This window comes from Apostichopus japonicus, chromosome 11 (genome assembly GCF_037975245.1).
Source record: "Apostichopus japonicus isolate 1M-3 chromosome 11, ASM3797524v1, whole genome shotgun sequence".
Classification (NCBI taxonomy): domain Eukaryota; kingdom Metazoa; phylum Echinodermata; class Holothuroidea; order Aspidochirotida; family Stichopodidae; genus Apostichopus; species Apostichopus japonicus.
The window spans coordinates 2,974,009-2,997,236 of NC_092571.1; the positions used below are offsets into that span (position 1 = coordinate 2,974,009).

Consider the following 23,228-nt stretch of genomic DNA (forward strand, 5'->3'; position numbering starts at 1 on the left):
GGATAGTTAAACTATCCGGTTATAACCTTAACTGTTCATACTGCTGTTCTTGCACCTTTGAGAACAGTTTCAGATCTAGTTTTAGAATACTTGATAACCCCCTTCTGCAAAACAGAAATTGCCAAGATTTGAAACAAACACAGCCTGTTCTTTCTCACAATTCCCACAATCAAAAGAGGTTAAATGTTCTTTTGTCAGAGAAAATGATAGCCTTACAGTTCACTTTGAACGGTGGAGGTGTTGGGTGGAAATGAGAGAACTTGTTGTTGTTGATCTAGTGTGTCAAAGTCTAAAGGGGAAGAAGTGAAGATGAGAAGGGAGGATGGGGGGGATGAAGTAAGATGGGGGGGGCAAGGGATGGACATATTGGTAGAGACAAGTAACATATATTCTTCTTTTGATTAAAATATTCTAAAATCATCAAATTAATTCAAACATGATTTGGTCTGGTGATAACTTTTGCTCAGAGTTATGTTTAAGACTGCATTAATCACCCAATTGAGCAAAATGAGACAAATTCTAACGGATTGACTAATAAATACAGCAAAAGAAGTACGAGGTCTTATAATATGGACAAAAAAACAAGGAGTAAGTTAGCTACAAAAGTCATTGACTTTAGAATAGCAAACACTCGTACCCAAAAAATAGGTTTTCAACAGAAATCCCATAGTCACTATATTATTTTTTCTTGCAGTCAAAACTTACAAACTTGGTAATAGCAAGAGACATTCTCAAAATCCACAAAGTCACAACTTAATTGATGATAAGACAAGGAAAAAAGTAACAAAGTTATGCCACCAGAGCAAAAACTTTAAAGTAGCCAAAAAAAAAAAAAAAAAAAGAGAAATAAAAAAAAGCCATAAAATTATGCAACTCTGAACCTGAGGAAGCCTGTGAACAATAAAAAGATGGCATTCATAATTTACTTAATAGTGTATTGTCAAAATTGATCGATTGATTAATCAATTAATTTGGATTAAAAAAATACATTAGCAGCAGCAGCATGTGTATTGTAAATAGATCTTAGTATGAATTTGATATTTGCTAAGAAATAACTTCAATAAATACAGGATTTACTGTCATTAAAAAAAAAAAAAAATAAACACAGAAACAAGAAAAAGGATGTTGGGAGATGAGGATGGAGAAGAGATAAGATGAGAAGAGGTGTGATTGGAGTCATGTGATACGAGGTGGGAGGTTGAATTGGATGAAAAGCACTGGCTGCAGTTTCTAGGGTGGCGGCGCTCTGTTACTTAGACTTACATGCCTCATCATTGAACAGAATATGAATTAATTTGTGCACAGAAAAGTGATCAAAGTAACAAAGCAACATAGTTGAGGCATCAAAGTGGGGGGGGGGGGGGAGTGAGGTGGAAAGGGAAAAGGGGTTCAAACTTGGCTAGAGAAAAATTGCTGAGACAGAAATATTATGTGTAACTGATTTACAATTTTGTAAATTTCGGTGAAAACTTGTTATAACTAGAAATGTTTGTATTTTATGATGTGAATAAATAATTGGATAATGGGTGGCTGTGGATCTGAAGGGTACCCTTCATGGGGGTGCAGTGGTTCAACATGGAACTCAGATTCTAATGAAGGGTATCACCTGAGGCTCACAATAGTCCCCCACCCCCGCCCCCCTCGACACACACACCCTCCTCTTCTATCCATCACACCATTTCATCTTCACTCATGTTAGGAATCAAAAGCAACTGATTAAATTGTACAGTGGTTGACATATTGTTCAGTAGACATATCAAAGGACTCATACAGGGGCAAACAGTTCCCTAGAGTGCAGTTGTATTGAGGAGATAGATAAGTAGTGAAGATTGGCTTAAAATTTAGGTCACAACTGACTTCTTTCATGACTTTAATGCATGTAATCTTTACGCAAAGATGATTGAATAGTCACCAATTTTATATTTATTTATTTATACATATATATATATATATATATATAGTTATATATCTTACTGACAATGTCTTAGATTTACTAGAATAGCATTCACAGGGATTCGAACCCAGGCCTCCCACTCTTCATGGGGATGCAATAAAATATTGGGCTACGGAAACTAGATACTACGGCCAGAGGTTTGAAATCAATAAGGTAGGTTGTAACATCACTATAGGCTTCCCCACCCCCATCCCCACCACCACCACATCCCCATCCCCTCCCCACCCCACCCCTCCCCACCACCACCACATCCTGAGATCAACCATGATGCTATTCAACTTTGGAAAAGAAAGTTAAATCGTAAAGTCAGATCTCTGTAAAGATGCCGAGAACAGAAATATTAAATGCACTGGAAATGAAATGACCGGGCAAATGGATAGATAGATAGATATTTGTATATGTATGTATATATGAAGTTATGTCATAATTTGCAAGATGACCAAAACACAGATGAGTTGTAAATAAGACTCTGGTCAGAGGTACAGAAATGTCATTTAACAATGAGTGAGAAACAATCACTTAAAATAATACATAGATTGAAATGATTTAGTAAAATAGAAATTAGATAAAGAATATATTGACGATTTTTTTTTAAAACTTGGTTTATACCTTTCACTTGATCTAATATATTAAATATGAAAAATTGGATAAAAAAAAAATGACATGTAATTAGGAAGGTTCCTAACAGAAAAATGTCTTTGATATTTCTCCCTCAAGAACAGTTATATGTGGAGTAGTTTCAAAACTTATATTTATAATTATAATTAATAATAATAATAGGTGTAGACTCTGATCTGATGATGACCTAAAAAGTTAAAAAATGGATACAAGCAAGTTTGGACACAAAATGTCAGAAAAATAGCAAAACAGATCTAATAATAAAATTCAGTGAAAGTCCATACAAAATGACTGACATGTGATAAATATCGTAGTGTTACAGATTTTGCCATTTCGATTTGGTTTTGAAGACAAAATCACAAACCCGAAGAGCTCACGACAGAAATGGGACTATAACAGAATAACGTTTGCAGATGATCTCAAAGTTTTTGTGTACGAGATCTACTTTTAATTTTCTTCAACTATAAAGAGAATTCAGAATTCAAACTTTCACCATCAAGGGATAATTCTTTGAGGTTTTGGGTTACTATAAAGGAAATTGTCACATTAAACACGTATATTCACTGAAAGGGTGTGTGAAGTCATGTGGATGACGCCAACACTATTTATACAATTATACACATTTATTATTGCAAACAAACAAATGATAAGGAAAATTTTGTAATTACTTGAATTATTTAGGAACAAATTCTTGGTATAAAACCCCCCCCCCCCCCAAAAAAAAGATTTATGCTTCACGATCATAAGTTACTACAGACCTGCTGTATTACTATTGAATACCTACTTTAGTCAAAATAAGAAAAAAATGTCTCAAATCTCAGTGAAAAGAAGCAAAAACATTCTTTAAACTGAAGAATCGCAAACGGGCGAACTTATTGGCTGCCTGGGAGTTTCGATACCAAATTTTATAGAACCATATTACCAATCCCACCACAGTCACTTTAGCTGTAAGGGCAATATAGCTTTGTTTAACACTATCATGTTTTTACAATTAACACATTCCTGGAACTGGAAGTATATAGTGTTTGCCTGTTAGGACTTCTGCTCCGACTGCTATATGCAAAGAAGGCAAAGCTAGGAAGATTCTGCTTTGAGCAAGAAAATTTTACTTTCCCAAGAAGCGCTCCATACTCTCATCTTTCTATCAGAGACACTTTTTTCAAGTCTTTTCCTCTAAGCCTGAGAATTATCCTCATCATTTTTTAAAGGAGCTAGTTGCCGGTCACAAAATTTCCAGCAATTTATAAAACCAAACCCAGTTGGTGGATTATGAACAAACTAAAACCCACAGATCTATTAATCGAAACATTTGTCCGTTAATTATCGGCCGAGTCAAATTTGATCCTGTTTTTTCGCGTATTTCCGTTTCCATTTTCAATTGACAAAAGTCGGTTTCTGTCCAATTAGTAAGCCGATCAGAGGCAACTCAAGGTTTTCACCCTTTTGGCAGTCTGACAAATCAAACGATTCACTTGGGATTTTAACGAGCCCCTTTATGAGAATGTTCCAAGGATACTAATTCTGCCGACAGACAAAAAATTTGACCTTACACTTTATGAGATAAAACAATGCCTGCAAGACTGCTATATCCAGCTTTAGGGGGTTGGGAAAGCTAGGTGGAAGGACGGAGGGGGGGGGCAGTAAGGGGTGACAAGACTAGAGACCAAGGTAAAGTGGGAATATGTGACTCAGAATATCATTAACGAGTGTTCCTTCCATACAAGAAATGACCAGTGATATCATTTTGAACCAGTTAAGTAAGTTAAGAAGTAAAACATAGTAAATATAAACTTTTTAGAGAATATCATATTCTCGATTGTGCTTTCTTTAAGACTTATAAATATGACTGTTTCTTATATCCATTATTTACAAGTGAAAGGATGGCCCAGTATAAATGCAACTCCTCTTCACACGACATTACCCACGTATGGATATTTATGGACACTCATAGATTTTGCCAACGAGAAAGGAAAGCATTTTATTGTCATCTTCTTTGTCCTCCATTTTGAAAAGAAAGACCTTCCTCTTTTTACTTCCATTAACCACTTGGAATTGTAAGCTCAACGAAATGGACTGCTTCTGACCTGATATTAGTTACGTCAAGTTTGCGATTCTCTGTTCATGATGTCGGACTGAAATAATGAATGCAGTCTCTACCTTCGCCCTGCAACGGTACCGACACGGCGTACCCGGTCACACACATCATCCATAATGGTGGCAGCAACAACTACCTGCTGTTGCGGTGTCAGTAGTGGGAAAATTCAGGCTTTCAGCATAAAGACAAGATACAGGTTATCATCCATCTTTTCAAAGGTAGAAAGTTTAGATTCTGAAGCACTTCTGAGTACTGTTAAACATATCACAACCTCCTACATTATATTCACATCATTAAAGCCTGCCTTGCCATTTGTTTCCCTTCCGTCGGCGGACTTCTCTTTCGTCCTGCTGAAAATACAGTCCATCTTTTTACATGAAACTTTATCACTGCCTTAATTTGCTGTTTTGCCCTTGCCCAATAAATGTAGTTTTAAAAACGAATTCCTTTCTGATTGCTAATTTCTGAAGTGTTTCCATTTGTTCTGGTCGACACATTACTTAATGTCACTGGTATTAAATGCCACACACTTAATTTTGAACCAGTGGTTTTTTTTAAATTCTTTCTAGAGTTGCTCGAACATATTACGGTATACACGAAAAACATGCATGCTTTTTGGCGCCACGACTTGTTGACGACAGAGGGAACACGATAATTTAAAAAATTCATTTCAAATAACAGTGTAAATTCTGAAATGCACCAAGAAAATATTTGTCAGCCTAAAAGTTCCTCTGAGGTTGGTTGGTTTTTTCTTTCTTACTAAAATAGCACACATTCAAAGAAAGTACTGCATGGATTTTTTTACCTGGCAAGTTATTTTATCCATCGACAGAGTGAAATTGGTTCTTTTTTCCATCACATTTGCCAACGTGTATATATATATATATCTCTACACTCCATCCTGTCATTTGGCTTTAACACCCGGCTTTACTCCGTCCCCCGACTTGTTTTTATTCGATCCCACCGCTGACACCGTTTTACCAGTTCTTTTCTCCTTTAGTGAAGCAGAGTTAGGCACGCCTTTGGTTGGTCCATCGTTATTGTTGATGGGATCGGTCTCCAGGGGCGGTCTGGAGCCCGGTCCGTTCTGTTTACTCTTGTTGGAGTCCGGTCCGCCATTCTCGAGAGCTTTCTTGGCTTCGTTCTCTCGCTTTCGTTTCTCCTCTTCGAGGGCTTTCCCCATTGAGGTGTAGTACTCCAGTCCCTTCCTGACTGGTTCAATGATATGTTCCTAAAAAATGGACAAAAGAAAGTACAGGGGAAATGACTTTTTTTTATGATTAAAGTTATGTTTGACAATAATTTGACAGCCAAGGTAAGGTTTACTCCCCAAACTGCAATGAACAATTTCTTGACAAACTGTTTCTGTTCCAGAAAACTCTGATGAGTCATTTGACTTTGCCAAACCAATTGAGAGCGTGTTCGCAATATCTTGTATGCAAAAAAAGGCAAGGTGTTGAGTTGTGTCTGATTGGCAATCTTTGTAGACCATTTGATTTATTAAGCAGCAATTCAGGGTTTGACTCACGCTATATGATTTATAAACAATAGTGACAGCATCCATTACAAACATGTTCTCAATTCCCCAATCACAGAAAAGTTCCAAATATGTGAAAAATTGAAGAAAAAAAGATCAGCTCAGATGTTACAGTATATAGCTGTACCATCTTCATTTTTTATGAAAAGGGTTGCGAAGAAAGTGGAAATACGGGTTTCTAATTTTTTCTTACAGAAAGAAGACCTCTGAGAACAAAAATAAAAGATATCATTTGTTTGTTTGCTACATTTATCTTACGAATAATGCCCAAGTGCAAGCTATGTTGTTGTGGAGGGCGTTGTGGTCAAGTGGTTAAGGCAGTGGACTGGTGATCTAAGGATTACAGGTTCGAGCCCTGGCCAGATCATTGCGTTGTGTCCTTGGGCAAGGCACTTTATCTCCATTGCCTCACTTCACCCAGGTGTATAAATGGGGACTTACGAGGTAACTTGTAAATATAGTTGCGTGCGCCGGTTTCTGGCTGCACCCTCTGGGAAGTCCCCTGGGGGACACGTTGTTGTGGTGCACTGTGGTGCCCCAGGAGAGATTGATTGAATTGCGCACACTTTGGTGTGTGGGTGTGACAAGTTACCAATGACCAAGGCTAATAGCGCCTTTGAACAATTTATGTTGACTTTGGCGCTATATAAATGTCTTCTGATTGATTGATTGCAGATTTTGGAAGCAGGTTTCTGGCTGCTGCCTGTCGAGATTTGTCTACAACCACTGATTATTAAAACTATTAACCAGTTAAAGGAGTCATAAGCAGCAGTTTTCCACACTTGATGAGGGTAACCAGCAGTCTTCCACACTTGATGAGGGTAACCAGCAGTCTTCCACACTTGATGAGGGTAACCAGCAGTCTTCTACACTTGTTGATGAGGGTAACCAGCAGTCTTCCACACTTGATGAGGGTAACCAGCAGTCTTCCACACTTGATGAGGGTAACCAGCAGTCTTACACACTTGATAAGGGTAACCAGCAGTCTTCCACACTTGATGAGGGTAACCAGCAGTCTTACACACTTGATAAGGGTAACAGGCAGTCTTCCACACTTGATGAGGGTACTGGACTACTACTGCTCCATTGTTTTCCTTCTCCTTTCTCATCTACTAGGAAAACTTGTTCACACCAGTCCAGCAATGATATTTCAAAACACAAAACTAAACTTTTACTTTTGCAGGATATTATAAATCACGACATATTCGTATGCATTTTTTTATATAGAGGAATATTGCTATTATCCTTTAAAGACACCTAACAGGTTTGAAGGAGCATCAGGCTTTACCTGATTGTGAAATAACATTTCAGCTTATTTTAACATCAGTGGGATTTTTCCTTCTTCCTTTAAAATGTGATCCATCACTCCTCTTCTCATAGCTCTCTTCCACCCTTTTTATTCCACACCTTTCTGTCTTTGTCCTTCTCCAGTTTATCCCTTACCCCCTTCCCTCAATCCTCTCTTTGTCCCTCCACTGTTTATCTCCTACAGTACCTCTCCTCTTACCCTGTTGGTTTCTTTCTTTCTTCTCTCCATCCCTTGTCTACTAGTCCCCTTACATCTATCTCTTTGTGTTCACCATGCTCATTAACCTGTCTGTATTCTGTGCGTGTTTTTGTCCCTTCTGTTACTGTTACTTGTCATTTAGCCTTTGAAGAAGATCCTGCTAGGATTGAAACGTCAGGCCAACTTACTTTTACACATTCTCTTACACAGGCTCACTAGTGGATAATCAGTTTGCTAACAGTTTTATTTTATTTTAAAATGTGATCCAGACGAAGCAAATTACCTCAAGAGCCGGGATGAGAGCGCCGAGAGCTTCAAAGAGAGGCAGCAGGACGAATCGTATAAATCCGACTTGAGACGAAGACTTGGTCACTTTCTCTCTGTCCATGAAAGGTGCTACCGGCAGTCCTTCCAACTTCTCAACATCACTCTGAAGAGAGATCAGATTAATATACAAATCAGGGTACGTCATATCACGAATGTAGATTATGAGAATTAAGTTGAGTATAAACTTCGTCCACCTTGTTACTACTTGATGACTTTCAACCGGCGATAAATCTTGCATACCTCTTCAAGAGTCTTCACATTAACTTCACCACCACTACTTTACACTGCATGACTTATTTGCATAATTTGCATAATTGTTATTAATAAGGTTTAACTGTAAATTACAATGTAATTTTATCTTGCTGTATTCCTTTAACTGAAAAGATTCAATATATATTATTAAAATGCACTCCACAGAGATCTAATCTGAATATGTTGACACAACCATGACATAAGTAAACTGGATATTGGCTATATACTTGGTTCTCGACTTGATGCTAAGAAAATCCTTTTTGGGTCCAGAGATGTCTTAAAAGGATAATGTAGCCTGCATGGTTACACTCCTGAAATAGTCCACTTGACTCAAACAAATTCGTCAAAATTTGTTCACACAAGTATTGTTCGACAGTGTTTTTTTGGACCCTTGTTTCCTCATGTGGTCCCTACATCCCACATGGCTCAATCCCTATCGATCACTGGGTAGCATGGCTATTAATAATGTCTCACAACTTATTAACACATCTTATATATATATATATATATATATATACATATACATATATATATATACATATATATATATATAATACCATAAATGGAGTTGCACATTAACACTATTCTAATAAAACTAGTTAACAATAAAATCACCCACAGCAATCACTCCCAGCATTTCTTTGTGGAAGTGCCCCCTCTATTCAAATCTTGCATCACCTACCACATGGCAGCTTTGTGAGGGTTTACTCCATAAATTATGTAACCTCATAGCAAGCATTCATTACTCCAAATAGGATTGTAATTGATTGAAATACGATACTTTCCTAGAATTTTCAGCAAAAATTAAGGGTTAATGAGCGAGTGATTAATGAAGCCTATTCGATTTTTATATTGTACATACATACATACACGCATACTATTTTGTCAATTGGACACATATTTCATACAATGAAGCATTAAAAACACATTTAAAAAAATATAGAAAAGTTGGAAAAAAACAAGGTCAATTTTTTACTTTACTACTTGGAATTAAATATGGATATATGACTTCAAGCTATTCACCTAGTCTGGTAAGGGATTTTGCTATTGAATAGCATCCATAAAATAATCAAAACTATTCTGGCAAACTTGCCATCAAGTAAAACACTAACTATTATGGGTTGTATGCAAAAGTACCACTATTGAATATTCAAACTGTTTACAATAAAATGAAATTTAGTTTCAAAATTGTTCAAATGACAGTCCCTGAATTACGCATGAAAGGAAACATAGGATTTTGTTTACCTCATCAGAAAACCCCGTAATAGGATGCTTCTTCAAAAATATTCCATTTTATGATATCTGTCTATATCTCAATGTGATTTGACATAAACCATTTCACTAGTGAGTTTATTCACTAAATTGTATATGGATTCTCATGAAAGTTGTCAAATAAGATAAAACCAAGGTTCGTCTAATATCTATTATTACCTATCACTCAAGAAGTGTAGGCATATTTTTGTTTTTATCTCTAATTTGTAAAGAACATACCCTAAGACTAAAAACAGTTCAAAGAAAAAACATTAACTCCCGAGAAAACCTGGCAGTTGAATTTCAAAGAAGCACACAATTTCAAAGTTACCGATGATAAACAATTTCATGGTGTCCGATGGACAGTGAAATTGACAGCTTTTTCTCTTTATTGAACAAACAAGAAACACTTGATCATGGCCCAAAACACCAAACTTGAAAATACCTTCTCATAAATGTCATACCGTCGAACAGAAAATTATTGAAAACGAAACCGCGGTCGGGTAAACAGACCTGATTAAAGAACTCTTGTAGTAAACAATCAATCCACGGTTCTGACACATCCATCGGCCTTGCTTCGTTGGAGATGTCGGCCACCTTGATGCAAATCATCATGAACTGAGAGAGCCGAAAGGCAGGGGGGGAAAAACAAGAAAATGCTGATGTGTTAAAATTCACCTTATTCATTCATATTTAATCAGTGAGTGTTAATTGATGAACAAAACAACAACCATGGCTGCTCCGATGCTCCGATGGTAATGCTCCGATAGGGGTGATCAAACTTGGAAACCATCTGAACGATCAGTAAAGGATACCCGACCACCCTGGAGAGGCTTCAATATCACGTGATGACCGACTATTGCAAAGGTCACATGGTATCTTTGTATGTTAACCTGGAAGAGACTGGAGTTGTTTACTGCATAGAGTGTGTTCTTTAAAGGGTCAAAAGACTCACGCACAAAGAAACATCTCATCCTGGTAATTTGACCTAGTTTCGAATGAGGTGTAACAGAAGTGTTAGACACCACCATCGATCCCAGAAAATACACACAGCTTGCTACCGTCTGTAATTAGACACTAGTGTACAGTGGATACATACAGCTATGGTCAATACCCACAACAGTGTACATAGCAGCGTGGACATCTCAGGTCTAGATAAAAGATAACAAGGTATCACGTTTCATTACTGTCTGCATTTTGTAGCGACAAGAAGAAAACGTCTTTTGCAAGCAACGGAAAGTTAACTTTTTCAGAGTGCGGCACGCAGTTTGGGGCGAGTCTTCAATGTCTTTAAGGACATTCCAGATGGAACCTCTGTTAGAATTTTAATTTTGAAATATATGATTTGGCTGTTTTGGCATTTGGCATTGGATCTCTTTACTGAGCCAATGAACTTTTACAGCATTTAATATAGCAATGTTTGCTTGGATAATACCGCGATATGGTTTGCACGGTAGCGACCGGCGATTGAGACATTAAAATTCAGGATGTGAACACGGCATAAAATATAAGACCGGTGTTTTCCACTTCCACTAACAAGAGAGAGAGGGAGAGTTATGAAACATACTCCATCTCAACGTTTCACCTCTCATCTGTCACAACTAAGAATCGAAGAGAATAAATTAGAAATGCTTCACCCAGTCGGGACAATTATTTCTACACTGTACTTGTAATGTTCCCCTAAAGAGCACTCGTATTGTCAGTACCAGCAGTATGAATATCATGTTTCTATCAGATCAAGGTTTATAGGAACTGTTTTTACTGACAATACCAGTGCTTTGAGAGCATGAGATGGGAGGACAGTTTAGAGTGGTATTAGCATTAGAAAACTGTCCCAACTGGCTGAATGCAAATGCAGACTTAGGAGTATTCAAAACCATAACCCAAATGCTCAAAGGAAACAATCATACATTGTACGGGTTAATACCATCTCGAATTACAAAAGGGGAACTGATTTTGTAAAGGGACAACTTTGACCTATATTATTTACTGGGAGGGGTTGCATATATGGTAGGAACTAAAAACTGATAGTATAAAGCATTATTTTTAAGCTAATGCTATATAGGAATAGATATTTTTTTTTTATGTTACAGTATAACTTTGAGGGACAGTTTTAACAGTGGTTAATACAGTTTTTCAGTTATCCTGGATTACAACAAAAAAAGAAGACTTAATAAGAGGTTAATTTTAACCTTTATTCAAAACAAAACAATGTATTATAAAAGAATAATCATGAAATGAATCACAAAACAAAATTAATGAAAGGGGCATTCCCCATAACAAAGGGCTCATGCCAAGTTAGAGTATGGGGTGATAAAAGTCCAAGTACCAGAGGGATAAGGAAAATTTTAAATTTTAAACAGATCTTGTAAACCTAACTCTAAAGAAAAATTATAATGTACATATGTTAGCAATTCATGCATGGAATATTACTTTCAGTTGCTTGTTCATGTCTTTTAATATCAGACATTTGCAGATCTTCACCAGTGACACTTCATAAAGACGTTTTTTTGCGCAGAACTCCGACCGTGGCTTTTCCAATCTTTGTTTAGACCATGAACCAAACATTAATCAACCCACCCATCCACTCTACCCTCCTTTCTCCCACTCCATCTTCAGCAGCTCCTGCGTTTTACTACGCCACCGGGAAAACAAAATCAAATGGCAAACTGAAAACTGAACTTTGCTTTTTAATAATATTCAGGGATGAGCCTGGGGTAAAAAAAATCATGTTACTTTGCAAAAATTGCGGTATAGGCTCCAGTTTGCATATGCTACAGTGTGTTAGGATACTAGTTTTGTCCGGAGGTAGAAAAGAAATCACAGATATTCCGCGAATTCACAGAAAAAGCTCATGCCTGAATATTTAACAACAATAGGGGCAGACTACATACAAGCTGTCTGTCATCAGCTTGCTGATATTACAACCAGTTGTGAGGTTTACAATCTGTGCATGCGGTTTGATGTGATGGTTTCTATGAATCATGGAAAAATCTACGACTTCGGCGAATGAATCATGCTCATATTCGCGACACTCTTCGACAATACACCTCGGTGGCGTGCTATCAATCCACTATCATCGATGAATTAGGGCCAGCACTGACTCTACACACGTTCAAGCAGTACACTGCAGTCGCCGATTTCAGGCAATCAGTATGCGACTTGGAATGTTCACACAATTACTCCAACCGAGATTGCCCAATTTAATAGTCAAGCTATAAAACCATCCTTCTAGATTCTGGGCCCTACAATTTAGGCAAAGTTTACTGGCTCTAAATGCCCGTCAATTTCGCCATTTGCCACTAGCAAACTCCCCCCCCCACCACCCCTCCCCCTACAAAGAAATAAGAAAAGACGCTTGCAATTTTCTGCCTGTAGACAAATATAGAATGTAAACAACGTGTCAAGTTGTTTTCATAGCAGTGGTCAATCCCAAAATTAGCATGCATGATTTCCATACTTTTTATATTTGCATCGTATTACTGTTAACTTATCAGCAAATATAATTGTAGGCTGCTTCCATAAACCTGTATAGTAACTGATATGCATCAGTAAAATGCCGGCGAGAACTTGATTTTAGCCCTGGAGTAGATTTGCTTTTAAGCGCAAGAACCTTTTGAGCAAGAGGATATAATTGGCCAGCTTGGATTGCTTTCCCCAACATGAACATTTAATTAACTAGTAGTTAGTGACTCCATTTGCTTTTTTTATTGCTTTTTAAATTATCATTCACTGCCTAGGTATTGATTACAATTTGAAACCCACGTATTTAGACCTTTGTTTTGACCGATCTGTATAGAGACTTATAGGACTAAATTACCTTTTTAAAGGCTTTAGCCGCATATTAGAAAATAAACTCCTCCAATGTTGTGCTGTGAAGTGATATTATGCTTAAGTGGCAGCCGGTTGAAAGTACCCGCACTGGTCTGTTTCTGAAGTAGCATTAACTCTTAGGTTACACTAGCACTACTTATGGGAGTCTCGTGAGAACCTTTAAATGGTTAGACTGCAGTCATAAGAAACAGCTTTCATTACATTAAGTAGTTACTCTGCACTTCTTCAACTTAAAACTCAAAATTCCAGGAAACTGTTGTATTTGTGTACCAACTAGCAGGGCAGACAGTAGCCATTCATATAGCTGGGATTGAAAGCAACGGGTGGGTGTGACACATAAGTTTGATTATATGTAAACACTACAAATTGAGTTCCACTCATATCCGATAAATTAGAAATGGGTAATAACTTATTCATACATTCCATTATCTCAAATCATCAACAATTTCTACGACCTCATTTTTTCCCCCCGAACAACTATTGAAACATCACACAACATAGAAAGCCAACTTTTTTTTTGCTTCATTCTTTGCCCCAAAAAAAAGAAAAAGTACTGTCATATGCTTATACAGGCTCACGGGGGAACAAAGAATTGACGGATTTGCTGTCCAAACTCTTACTTCTAGCTGTGAAAACCATGATAGCAAGCCTGGTTTTTCATGGTTCAATTAAATCTTCTCCTATGTGGGCAATTTACCGATGTATAGAACAATGATTTATCCCGCTCTATAATTTACAAGCGACATGCCAGCCCGACATCCGCTCGTAATTCATTTTCCCTCCCTACATAATCAGATGTTCCTAATAGGGTTAGCGACGACTGTCACACGTAGCTTCAAACACTTGCAAACCCTTACAGTAGGCAGACCGCGTATCTGATTTCCAGACGAGGCCTTTCTCATATTTCGTAGCAATATTTACGGGGAGAAAAAAAAGAAGTTGGCGAAGACATATCGCGATACAGACATTTTCCATACGAAAGGTTACGACGAAATGTTTTTGTTTTGTTCTGTTTTTACCGAGTGCCACGAGACAGACCGGTAGCATTACAAGAAAATCGGAGAGAAAGAAATGGGATACGTACAATATTAGCAAAATATATAAATCGTCCCCTCGCGCGAAACTATGCGTGCTGAAATTGCTCTCGTTGTAGAGAATTAAGAAGCTGGTGGCCAATAACCTCAATGTCACCTTCTTAACCATTCGATATGAGAGAAAAAATGATAGGAAATATTGTTCACTTCTTTGTCAATAATACAATCTAAAAGATATCACAAAACGCTTACTGCCACCGATTGGAACTGAACTTTAAAGAGAAGGTGTTTCCAATTATCTGTACAATGATCATGGGTGAATGTCATATATTGTTAAATGAGATTTGCTAATACTTCATGTAAATTCCATGAACTGCATGAGACCATCAGAGTGTGTGTTTCACGTGTTGCTATCACCTTTCAGGTTCACATCCTGTGTTTACAATGCTTACTAATTTATGACATCAAACTTTCGACACGGAAAAAATGCATTAACAGCACAAAAAGTTTCAATTAGGTCTACTGCAGAGTTTTGTCTATAGACACACACATGCAACCATGGACAATATAAATAAATAAATAAATGAAATAACTAATAAATAAATCGTATTGGATCTATTAATTCATAATCCACTGTACAAAGTGCACATTGTGAATTATGTAAATGAGATAGTGAATAAACATAAATTGCATGTAAACCTAATCACTTAAAGCATTCTACTTTTTAATACTAGCAAGAGCCTAGTGTTAATGCAATTACATACAGAAGATTACAATACTTAGTATTAAACTGCAGGTTAACTACTACTAATTAATGCAATGACATAAGGGAACCATGTCAAAGAAGAAAAGCTGCAGCGGCTGCAAGATCGGCTGCAGCAAGGCTGAACAAATACCAAGCAACAGAGAATATCTCGCAAGACCAGCAGTGCCTACTGTGTGAAACTGTGTGCAGTGCCTATCATGTGAAACTGCACAGCAGAAAAGATTATATCTCACGCAGCCTGGATGCAGGATGCTGCAGCCTCACCCCCCCCCCCCCCCCCCGAATCCTACTTTTATAAGCCACTCACCTCGGATACATGTTCCTTGTTCTTGTAATCAAACTCGGGTACTTTTAACTTGAAACTGTTGAGAATGACGTTGTGCTTGGACATATCCGTGGCCAAGATGCAAGTGATCATACTCTCCCTGACGAATTTGAAATCTTCTGCCGATAAGTTGTTGAATAAATTACAGTGTTGCTGTAAAAAAAAAGGGGGGGGGGAAGGGAGGTTAAAATAAAAAAAAACAAGCCAAAATCAATCACGTAATTTATTTTTTGACAAGTTTATCGAACAAGATCATTCTTTACAACTGCGCAACATGAAAGTTTGAAGTGTTACATTTTTTTCTTTTTATCTACATTTATCTTGCTTAATTATTGTTTCAATGTGTAGGTACGGTTGGAAGATGAGAAGGAAAAAGGACAAATTTAAAGGCAACATACTGGTTGTCTGTAATACATCTTTCAAAGGGGGGGGGGAGGGTAAAATATCTCTAAGACAAGTCTTTTGAGGGAAAAAAAAACATTAAAAGAACTTATATTTGACATTTAACACCTCGAAATATTTGTTTACTTTCTTTTCGCAAAAATTATCTACAGTGTATGGACTTCAATACAGATATAATGAAGCATGTCAATGATTGAGGAGGTGACTTTGACTGAATTTGCAACTACTGGAATTTACAGGAAAGTGATGACAGCAGAGATGATTTCACCCTCTTTCTTGCCTTTGAAATACCCCCCTCCCCCCCAAAAAAATTCTTTCCTATGAAATACAATTTTTTTTTTCTTTCTTGATTGTAATACACAATAAATGTAATCGGATGCACACTTTAGGTTATCATAGTTATAGAATTACAGATGTAAAACCTGCTGCTTTCCTTGCCGATATTAATGAAGATCTCTGTTTGTGGGAAAACCGCAACAATAAGCTAACATTTGCTTTATTCTAATCGGATATATACCATACATTTTAACGTTTGCATTCAAACACAAGACTAAAGACTTGCACACAGCTGGAGAAGATAGCAAGGAGTCACACACATGTTAGAGTTTAATTTTTCAATCCTTTTAATTTGATATCAATTGCAATGTTTATTTATAAAAGATGGGCCTTGGAAATGGTGAGTCTTGGTTTCCATTGTCAACAATACCTATATTCACCATAAACAAATATGGATAGAATGAGAAGGAACCGGTTAACGGAGTTTGCCTCATGGAGACTTTAACAACATCGCGCAATGACAACAGATGCTACACTTTGAAGTCGAGACATCTCCATCCTCATCTTTCCGTTTGGGTGAGTTGTTTAAAATCTCTCAAGAAATCAACCTATTGATTATGGGTTTAGGTATTGTTCCTCCTTTCGTACCGAGATGTACGTGGTGTATGCAAATGAGTACAACTCGATCGCTCTCGATTCTGCCGACGGAAGAGACCACTGTTGGACCGATATTAACTCACGCAAATTAGCTTAAAATGTAATAATTACCCATAAACGTCTGCCAGTGGTCTAATTAATGTAATATTTGCGTGACTGTCCTGACTATTTTGTACCAACGTTCTGAGGTTCATCGACCGTTTGAAGAGGCCTGCCGAGGTCTGTGTGCTTTGTGGTATTCATGAAGCCCTAAATGATGGTTAATGGTTCATGAAAGGGGCTTCGACAAATCTATGTCCACTTTTGTGGATTGATTGGGGTGTTTTGAGTTGGATCGTTCTAACAGTTCCATTAGATGACCAAATACAATGCAACGGTACCCCTCTATCTAGCCAAGATCTGAAATTTATGCAGCCCTAATTTCTCGGGATTTAAGTCAGATGTATGCCGGTATTTTCAAGTACCCCCCAGACTGCAAAATTAGGTTTATAAAAAACAGTCTTATCAAATGCATAATCTAACCTCAGTGGAACACTGACGTATAACAACCTCAAAGATTTCCACATTTTTTTCCCCTTTTCATTTCGCTTGAATATCTGGAATGGATGCTTGCTTATCGCATGCATGATAAATCCGTTTTTGTTTTTCAGTTTAATTTGAGAACTGTGTTGATGTTGTTACTCAATGCTAATATTACCATAACAGTGTAGATCATCATAAAACTTGGCTAGTCAAATTTTAGTTCAAATAATAACAAAAGTCTGGAAAAAAAAAAATAGGCTAAGTTTTTCTCTCTACTTACTTACTTACATTACGTGAAAATGTGTGACAGGGCAAGAATATGTTGACGATTGTATATACACTCCAGCAAAATGTCCTTAAATTTTCAGGAATTTAATCTAAAAATGGTAGGTTGTGTCTAGATTGATACTTACAGCAAACACAAACACTTGGTTAGGCTCAGCAAAATTTGGCGAACAATTTATGTAAATGGTGGCTTTTATTTAAACCGATACTTTCATGATTTGCAGACTTGACCCACCACTACTGAGGTCAATATTATGCAGGGCAGATTTGTTAAGGATTTCTTACAAAATGTGGTGAGTCCGAAAGGAAAGTGCAGGAACGCAAAGAATGATCCAAATATGATGTACATTGGAGGAGCTGATGTGTAGGTCTGGTGAAGAGAAAACCAGCGTTGGGCCCGTAAACCTCCCATTAGGGTTGTACATATGCATATCACTATCATGATGTTTTATTTCAGTATCTTCAGGGGTGCATACCATAAATTAATCATTTTCACCTATTTGGGATAATTAGTCACAATTTATTCTGAACTTCATGTTAACTCAACAAGTCGTCCTTGCGTACGACCTCCAAAACCCAAGTTTGGTCGTCCAAATTACAAAAACTCGGTCATCTCGGACGACAATAAAAAAATTCGCCTTGTTTACGAGACCAGAAAATATTCCCAAAGAGACAAAATTTGCATGCGACAGCTGATCGTAACACAGTCTTGCATCGCTTTAAGACCGACAAAACCCGGCCGGCAATGACCGACGTTAACTTCTCACCCTACATAACTACTGACCTTTCCTAAAATTTGGAAGGCTATGGAGCAGTGATGATTCTCGAGAGGAGAGATGTCGTTGTACCTGAGGGCGAGCTCTGTTCGTGCGTTTACCTGGAACAGGATGAAAGAGATAGAAGAATATTAACAGAAATATGTGTAATCAAAGATTATGTGAAATAATTCAAAGATTTGAAATCAGTGATATCTATTTCGACAAAAAGGCAAATCTGCACTTAGAAATGATTTGCATGTGACAGAGATTAAAGTACTTTGTTTCAATCAAACGAGGGTTGGATAGATGGGGGAAATGGGGAGAGCAGGGATGGGAAGGAGCACTTAGTCAACTGCACTCTTACGTTGTGTAATACTCAATTGGTAAAACTGCCTGAAAATATTGACCAAATTCTGTTTTAATGGCCATCTGGACCTCAACATGCTATTAAAATGTATTCTATAAAATAAAATAAAACTGTTACCAAACTGCTTATCCACTAGAGAGCCTGTGTAGGAGAATGTGTAAAAGTAAGTTGGCCTGACGTTTGGATCCTAGCAGGATCTCCTTCAAAGGCCTTGTCATTTAGCCTTTGAAGAAGATCCTGCTAGGATCGAAACATCAGGCCAACTTAAAATGTATTCTAATCAATTTATATTCTTGTGAAGTTTCTCATATTATACTCAACCTCAGACATTTATGCACGCGAGATCTATTTGTCTTCTACGGAAAGTTTCAATCGCGGTGGTGCGCACAGCTGGCTTCCTAGCAACAGGACATTATATGCAAAATATGAATATACGAGTGATGCATATATACACTAAAGAAGCCGTTTCCTGTAAATGTTAGTCTGAATTAAAAAATGTTCTTACATTATCAGACTCTAAGATTTATATTCTCATTCTCATGCTGTATTCATTACTTCCTACATTCATCTTACATTGCATAATATATGTAGTTATTATAAAATAATAATGAATGGTTATGAGTGCAATAGTGCAAATATTTCATGAGTTGAAAGATGGAATGTTCCATTCAACAAGGCACAGCCGAGTTGAATGGAACATTCCATCTTACAACTCATGAAATATTTGCACTATTGCACGAATGGAAACCATTCATTATTTGTTTTATACAACATATTATATTAAGATGGGTAAAATGCACTCATGCAACAGATTGTTTTGAACAGACAGGTTTCTCTGCCCTTTTACCATTGAAAAAAGTGCTACCAAAATAGTATAACCCATGGTTCTATTTCATAGAGTGGAATAGAGCGGATTTTGCATGCAATCAACAAGCAATTGACCAATCAAATGACCAGAATACAATTAGGTGTTGTATAAACATGGTTATCACATGAAAAGATATTAGGAGATAGCTCACTGCACAAGATCTGTCTACGTGGCAACTACCGCCAGCCACAAGTTTATAAGCTCAGGTTACATTATAGTTAATCCATGATTAAGTCATACAAATAGAAAACTTAAAAGGTGATATGTCTTCAAGTTATCTAATATTAGTTTCAGTTTTTATAATACCTATTTGACCCATTATATATAGGTAAACCCACGTCCTGGAAGAATTTCAACAGAATTGACAATTAAATAAATCTGGCAAATTTATAGGAAAATGACTATCAGAAGTACAGTCCATTACCATCATGTATCCTGACACTCTGTTTGTATATATACACATAAGTACAAACTGTTAACCATTAACTGGGCAGATACTTATCTTAAAGGATTGGTTCAGGTGTTTGACATGTCTATTTTGTATGAAAAAGCACATAAAGACAAAAAGAACAGTGAAGAAATTACCATGATAGCATGCTCTGTTAAGGAGATATAACACTTTGAAGATATCAAAATTTCTTTGAAAACGACTGGTGTAGAAAGACTTACTGTGAGGGTGTGACGTCACATCCTCACTTCCTTAACATTTGTGAATATATTTCTTTAAAAATTATTTACATTTTTTAACACATTTGAAAATAATATAATCAAAAATTCTTCAGATGTTTAATCTCAAATACTTCCTTTGACAAATATGAGATCTCCTGACATATCTTTTGGTTGAAAGTCATGAAATCTCACAAAATATTTAAAGAAAAAAAGAAAAGACTTTTCATGAATGTGAGGATGTGACATCACAGCTAGTCAGATTTCAGCAGTTTCTACACAATCTGATAAAACTTTACACTTGAATATCTCTTTAATCGAAAAAGATATTTGAACAGTTTTTTCACCATTGTGTTTCTTTTATTGTCCTCTTTCATATAACATTAACATGTATGACAACTGAACCAATCCTTTCATAACATAAAAACACAGAAGTTTATCCATTCAAAAGCCTTGATTTCAAGAGCAGTAGGACACTTAAGTAAATTAAGGTTACATTAATATCACTTTTCAAGGGTGAACTCAAGTCGATAATGACAGAAATTGTAAATTTCCCAATGAACAGTTGCCATGGTAATATCACAAACTACCAACTGCAATTTGTTACATTTTCCTGAAAGAGAATTCAGCTGAAGGGATTATTTGTCCAAATTATCTGGAATCAAAACTTTTCTTTGCAGTTAACAAACCAGACATTGAGATGCGCTCTCAAGCTACAAAGCAGTGTGTTTATAGGTTTACCTTTAATAATTCGAACACCTTAATTAGAACACTGTTATTGCCTCAAAGCTCATTGCCAATGGAAAACTCCTTGTCGCCATAGCGACTGTTCTAGTAGCCAAAATTAAAAAAGCACCACTTTCGTGATTATGGTGCATATCGTAGACAACGATTTGCTTAAACGATGACTGAAACAAATATCATTTCGGAGATGATGACCCAAGCTTACCCTCTCCTTAGGTTTGGAGCAAACTACTCTTTTAATTTAATTGATTAAACTAAAAACCACTAGTGGGGGGGCTAACGGCCAACGGAGAAGATAAAGCTCGGCGACCATTAATCTAGTTTCTCTGGTTTCTCAGGTCAATTTTAGTCCAATCAACCTATTCAATTGGTACCCATTATCGTCCAAGTTATGCATCGGTTTCAACAAACTCCTGCGATAATTTCTTGTTCCTTCGACAGAAGTCACACCGACGTATCGAGGTCAGCCGGGTACAGTGTGCCATTTTATGACTGCGTCCACAATGCACGGGCAGTATCATCGCGCAAATCTTCCACGAGTTTTCCAATTTTAGAGGAGAAACATCGCTTTGCTTTCGTAGACATTTTAAACAGCATTGCAGGTTGACGTCAAATTCTGGGAGATAACAACAGCAGTAGCATGCCAGACCAGCTGTACTTAATGTCCAAAAACTGTAGGTTTACATTTATAATTGAAAATACCATAAATGGGATACAAAAAAATGATAACCAGTTTTAGTTTTAGGATTGTTAAGTTCCTATTAGCTGCTGTAATGAAAAAAAACATGAACATGCAAACCATGGGGGAGCATGCTTGGGGGAGCATATTTGGCTTTCAAATGGGGGGCAGTGGGGGGGTGGACTTAACATACAATACCTGCAGGCCAAATCCATTCTGCCAAAATTGAAGATGCATGTTTGCAGTTAAAGTATATATTTAAATCTGTCCGTCTGTCAATTTGTCTGGCCATCCGTCCGTCCATCCCATTTCATCCCATACCTCCATCCCTGTATACTTGTAGCAAATTTCTTTCTCGATTCAAAATAGGAAGTGATATAATTTATGCGGATAAGCTGTAACAATGTAAAATTAAATATCATAAGTTTCAGCCATTTTTTTTTTTTTTTTCAGGTGGAGATCATCATCCTTCTAACACACACAAAAAGTGCCAAAGGGCGGAAAAAAAATTAAGGTAAAAGGACGAAACACAGATTCTGTTCATAACTTTGACCTAGTTTAGTAAAAGCACATCCACCGGTGAGAATCCGCCTTCTGTTGTAGCCTAGGCACAATTCTTAACAGAGTGCATATGGTTCAACATAGGGATAAAATTGCTCCAAACCAAAAACTCAATGAGCTGCGAGAAAAGCTTTAATCAGAATATAATGCATCGCCGGAGAGAAAACAAGCATGTTTGCCCGAGGTGATTAACAGAGTGTGAATGCAATCTACTTGCTTCACGACTTGGCCTACCTGTTACAAAAGTTGTTCGGGTACTTAATCACAAATTCTCGAGGCTGCATTTAAATAACCCAAATTACTGCAGAGGTGAAAAGGTTGCGAAGGACAAAGGCAGAGAAAAATGATATCACTCGACTGGTTTCTAGGAGGTATATGAGCTCCTCTAGAAACTATTAAAGTGAATATGTTCCAGATCCTAAAAAATATTGAGATACATAATTAATAATCATAATAATTAATAATCATAATAATAATAATGTTTCTTTCCTTTCTGTTTATTTTTTAATTTTAATAAAAGGAAAAAAAAAAAGGGAATATCCAGGCTTATTATAGTAAATTAACCGTACAACGAACCAGCGTCATAAATCCAGTTGTTTAAGGCCAGTTATTTTACCTGTCATGAATATGCAAGAATTTTGAAACATTTCAATAACATTTTTTTTTTCATACAGTTCATTAGTAAAAAAATGAATTAAAAAAATGATTGTAACCTATCAATAGAAGCAGAAGAAACCTGACATATTTGTATCATTTTTGAGTCCCCCCCCCCAAAAAAAAAATCTGATTCATAACTACTAATGTGCGGAACCACAATAAAAATTTGACTTGCGTAAAGTATCAATAATTGGTTTGCGGTACGTGTCACGAGATGAAAAGTGCAAACTAATGATTTCTGTGACGTCAATAAACTGTTTGCTCGATAGTGTACGGCCTCATTTTT

The 23,228-nt window shown here is 36.9% G+C and overlaps 1 protein-coding gene across 2 annotated transcripts in view; it reads right to left on the bottom strand.

Moving 5' to 3' along the window:
* Window positions 1-2,415: 2,415 nt before the first annotated feature.
* LOC139975648 (high affinity cGMP-specific 3',5'-cyclic phosphodiesterase 9A-like) overlaps window positions 2,416-23,228 on the bottom strand; it is a 134,952-nt gene continuing 114,139 nt past the window's right edge. For both annotated transcript variants that reach the window (XM_071983734.1, XM_071983733.1), the window contains exons 9-13: window positions 18,427-18,519; window positions 15,483-15,653; window positions 10,055-10,159; window positions 7,995-8,141; window positions 2,416-5,898 (exon numbers count right to left, since the gene is read on the bottom strand). In XM_071983734.1, the coding sequence (XP_071839835.1) occupies window positions 5,572-5,898; window positions 7,995-8,141; window positions 10,055-10,159; window positions 15,483-15,653; window positions 18,427-18,519 (843 nt within the window). In that variant the 3' untranslated portion in view covers window positions 2,416-5,571. The remainder of the gene's footprint in view (window positions 5,899-7,994; window positions 8,142-10,054; window positions 10,160-15,482; window positions 15,654-18,426; window positions 18,520-23,228) is intronic.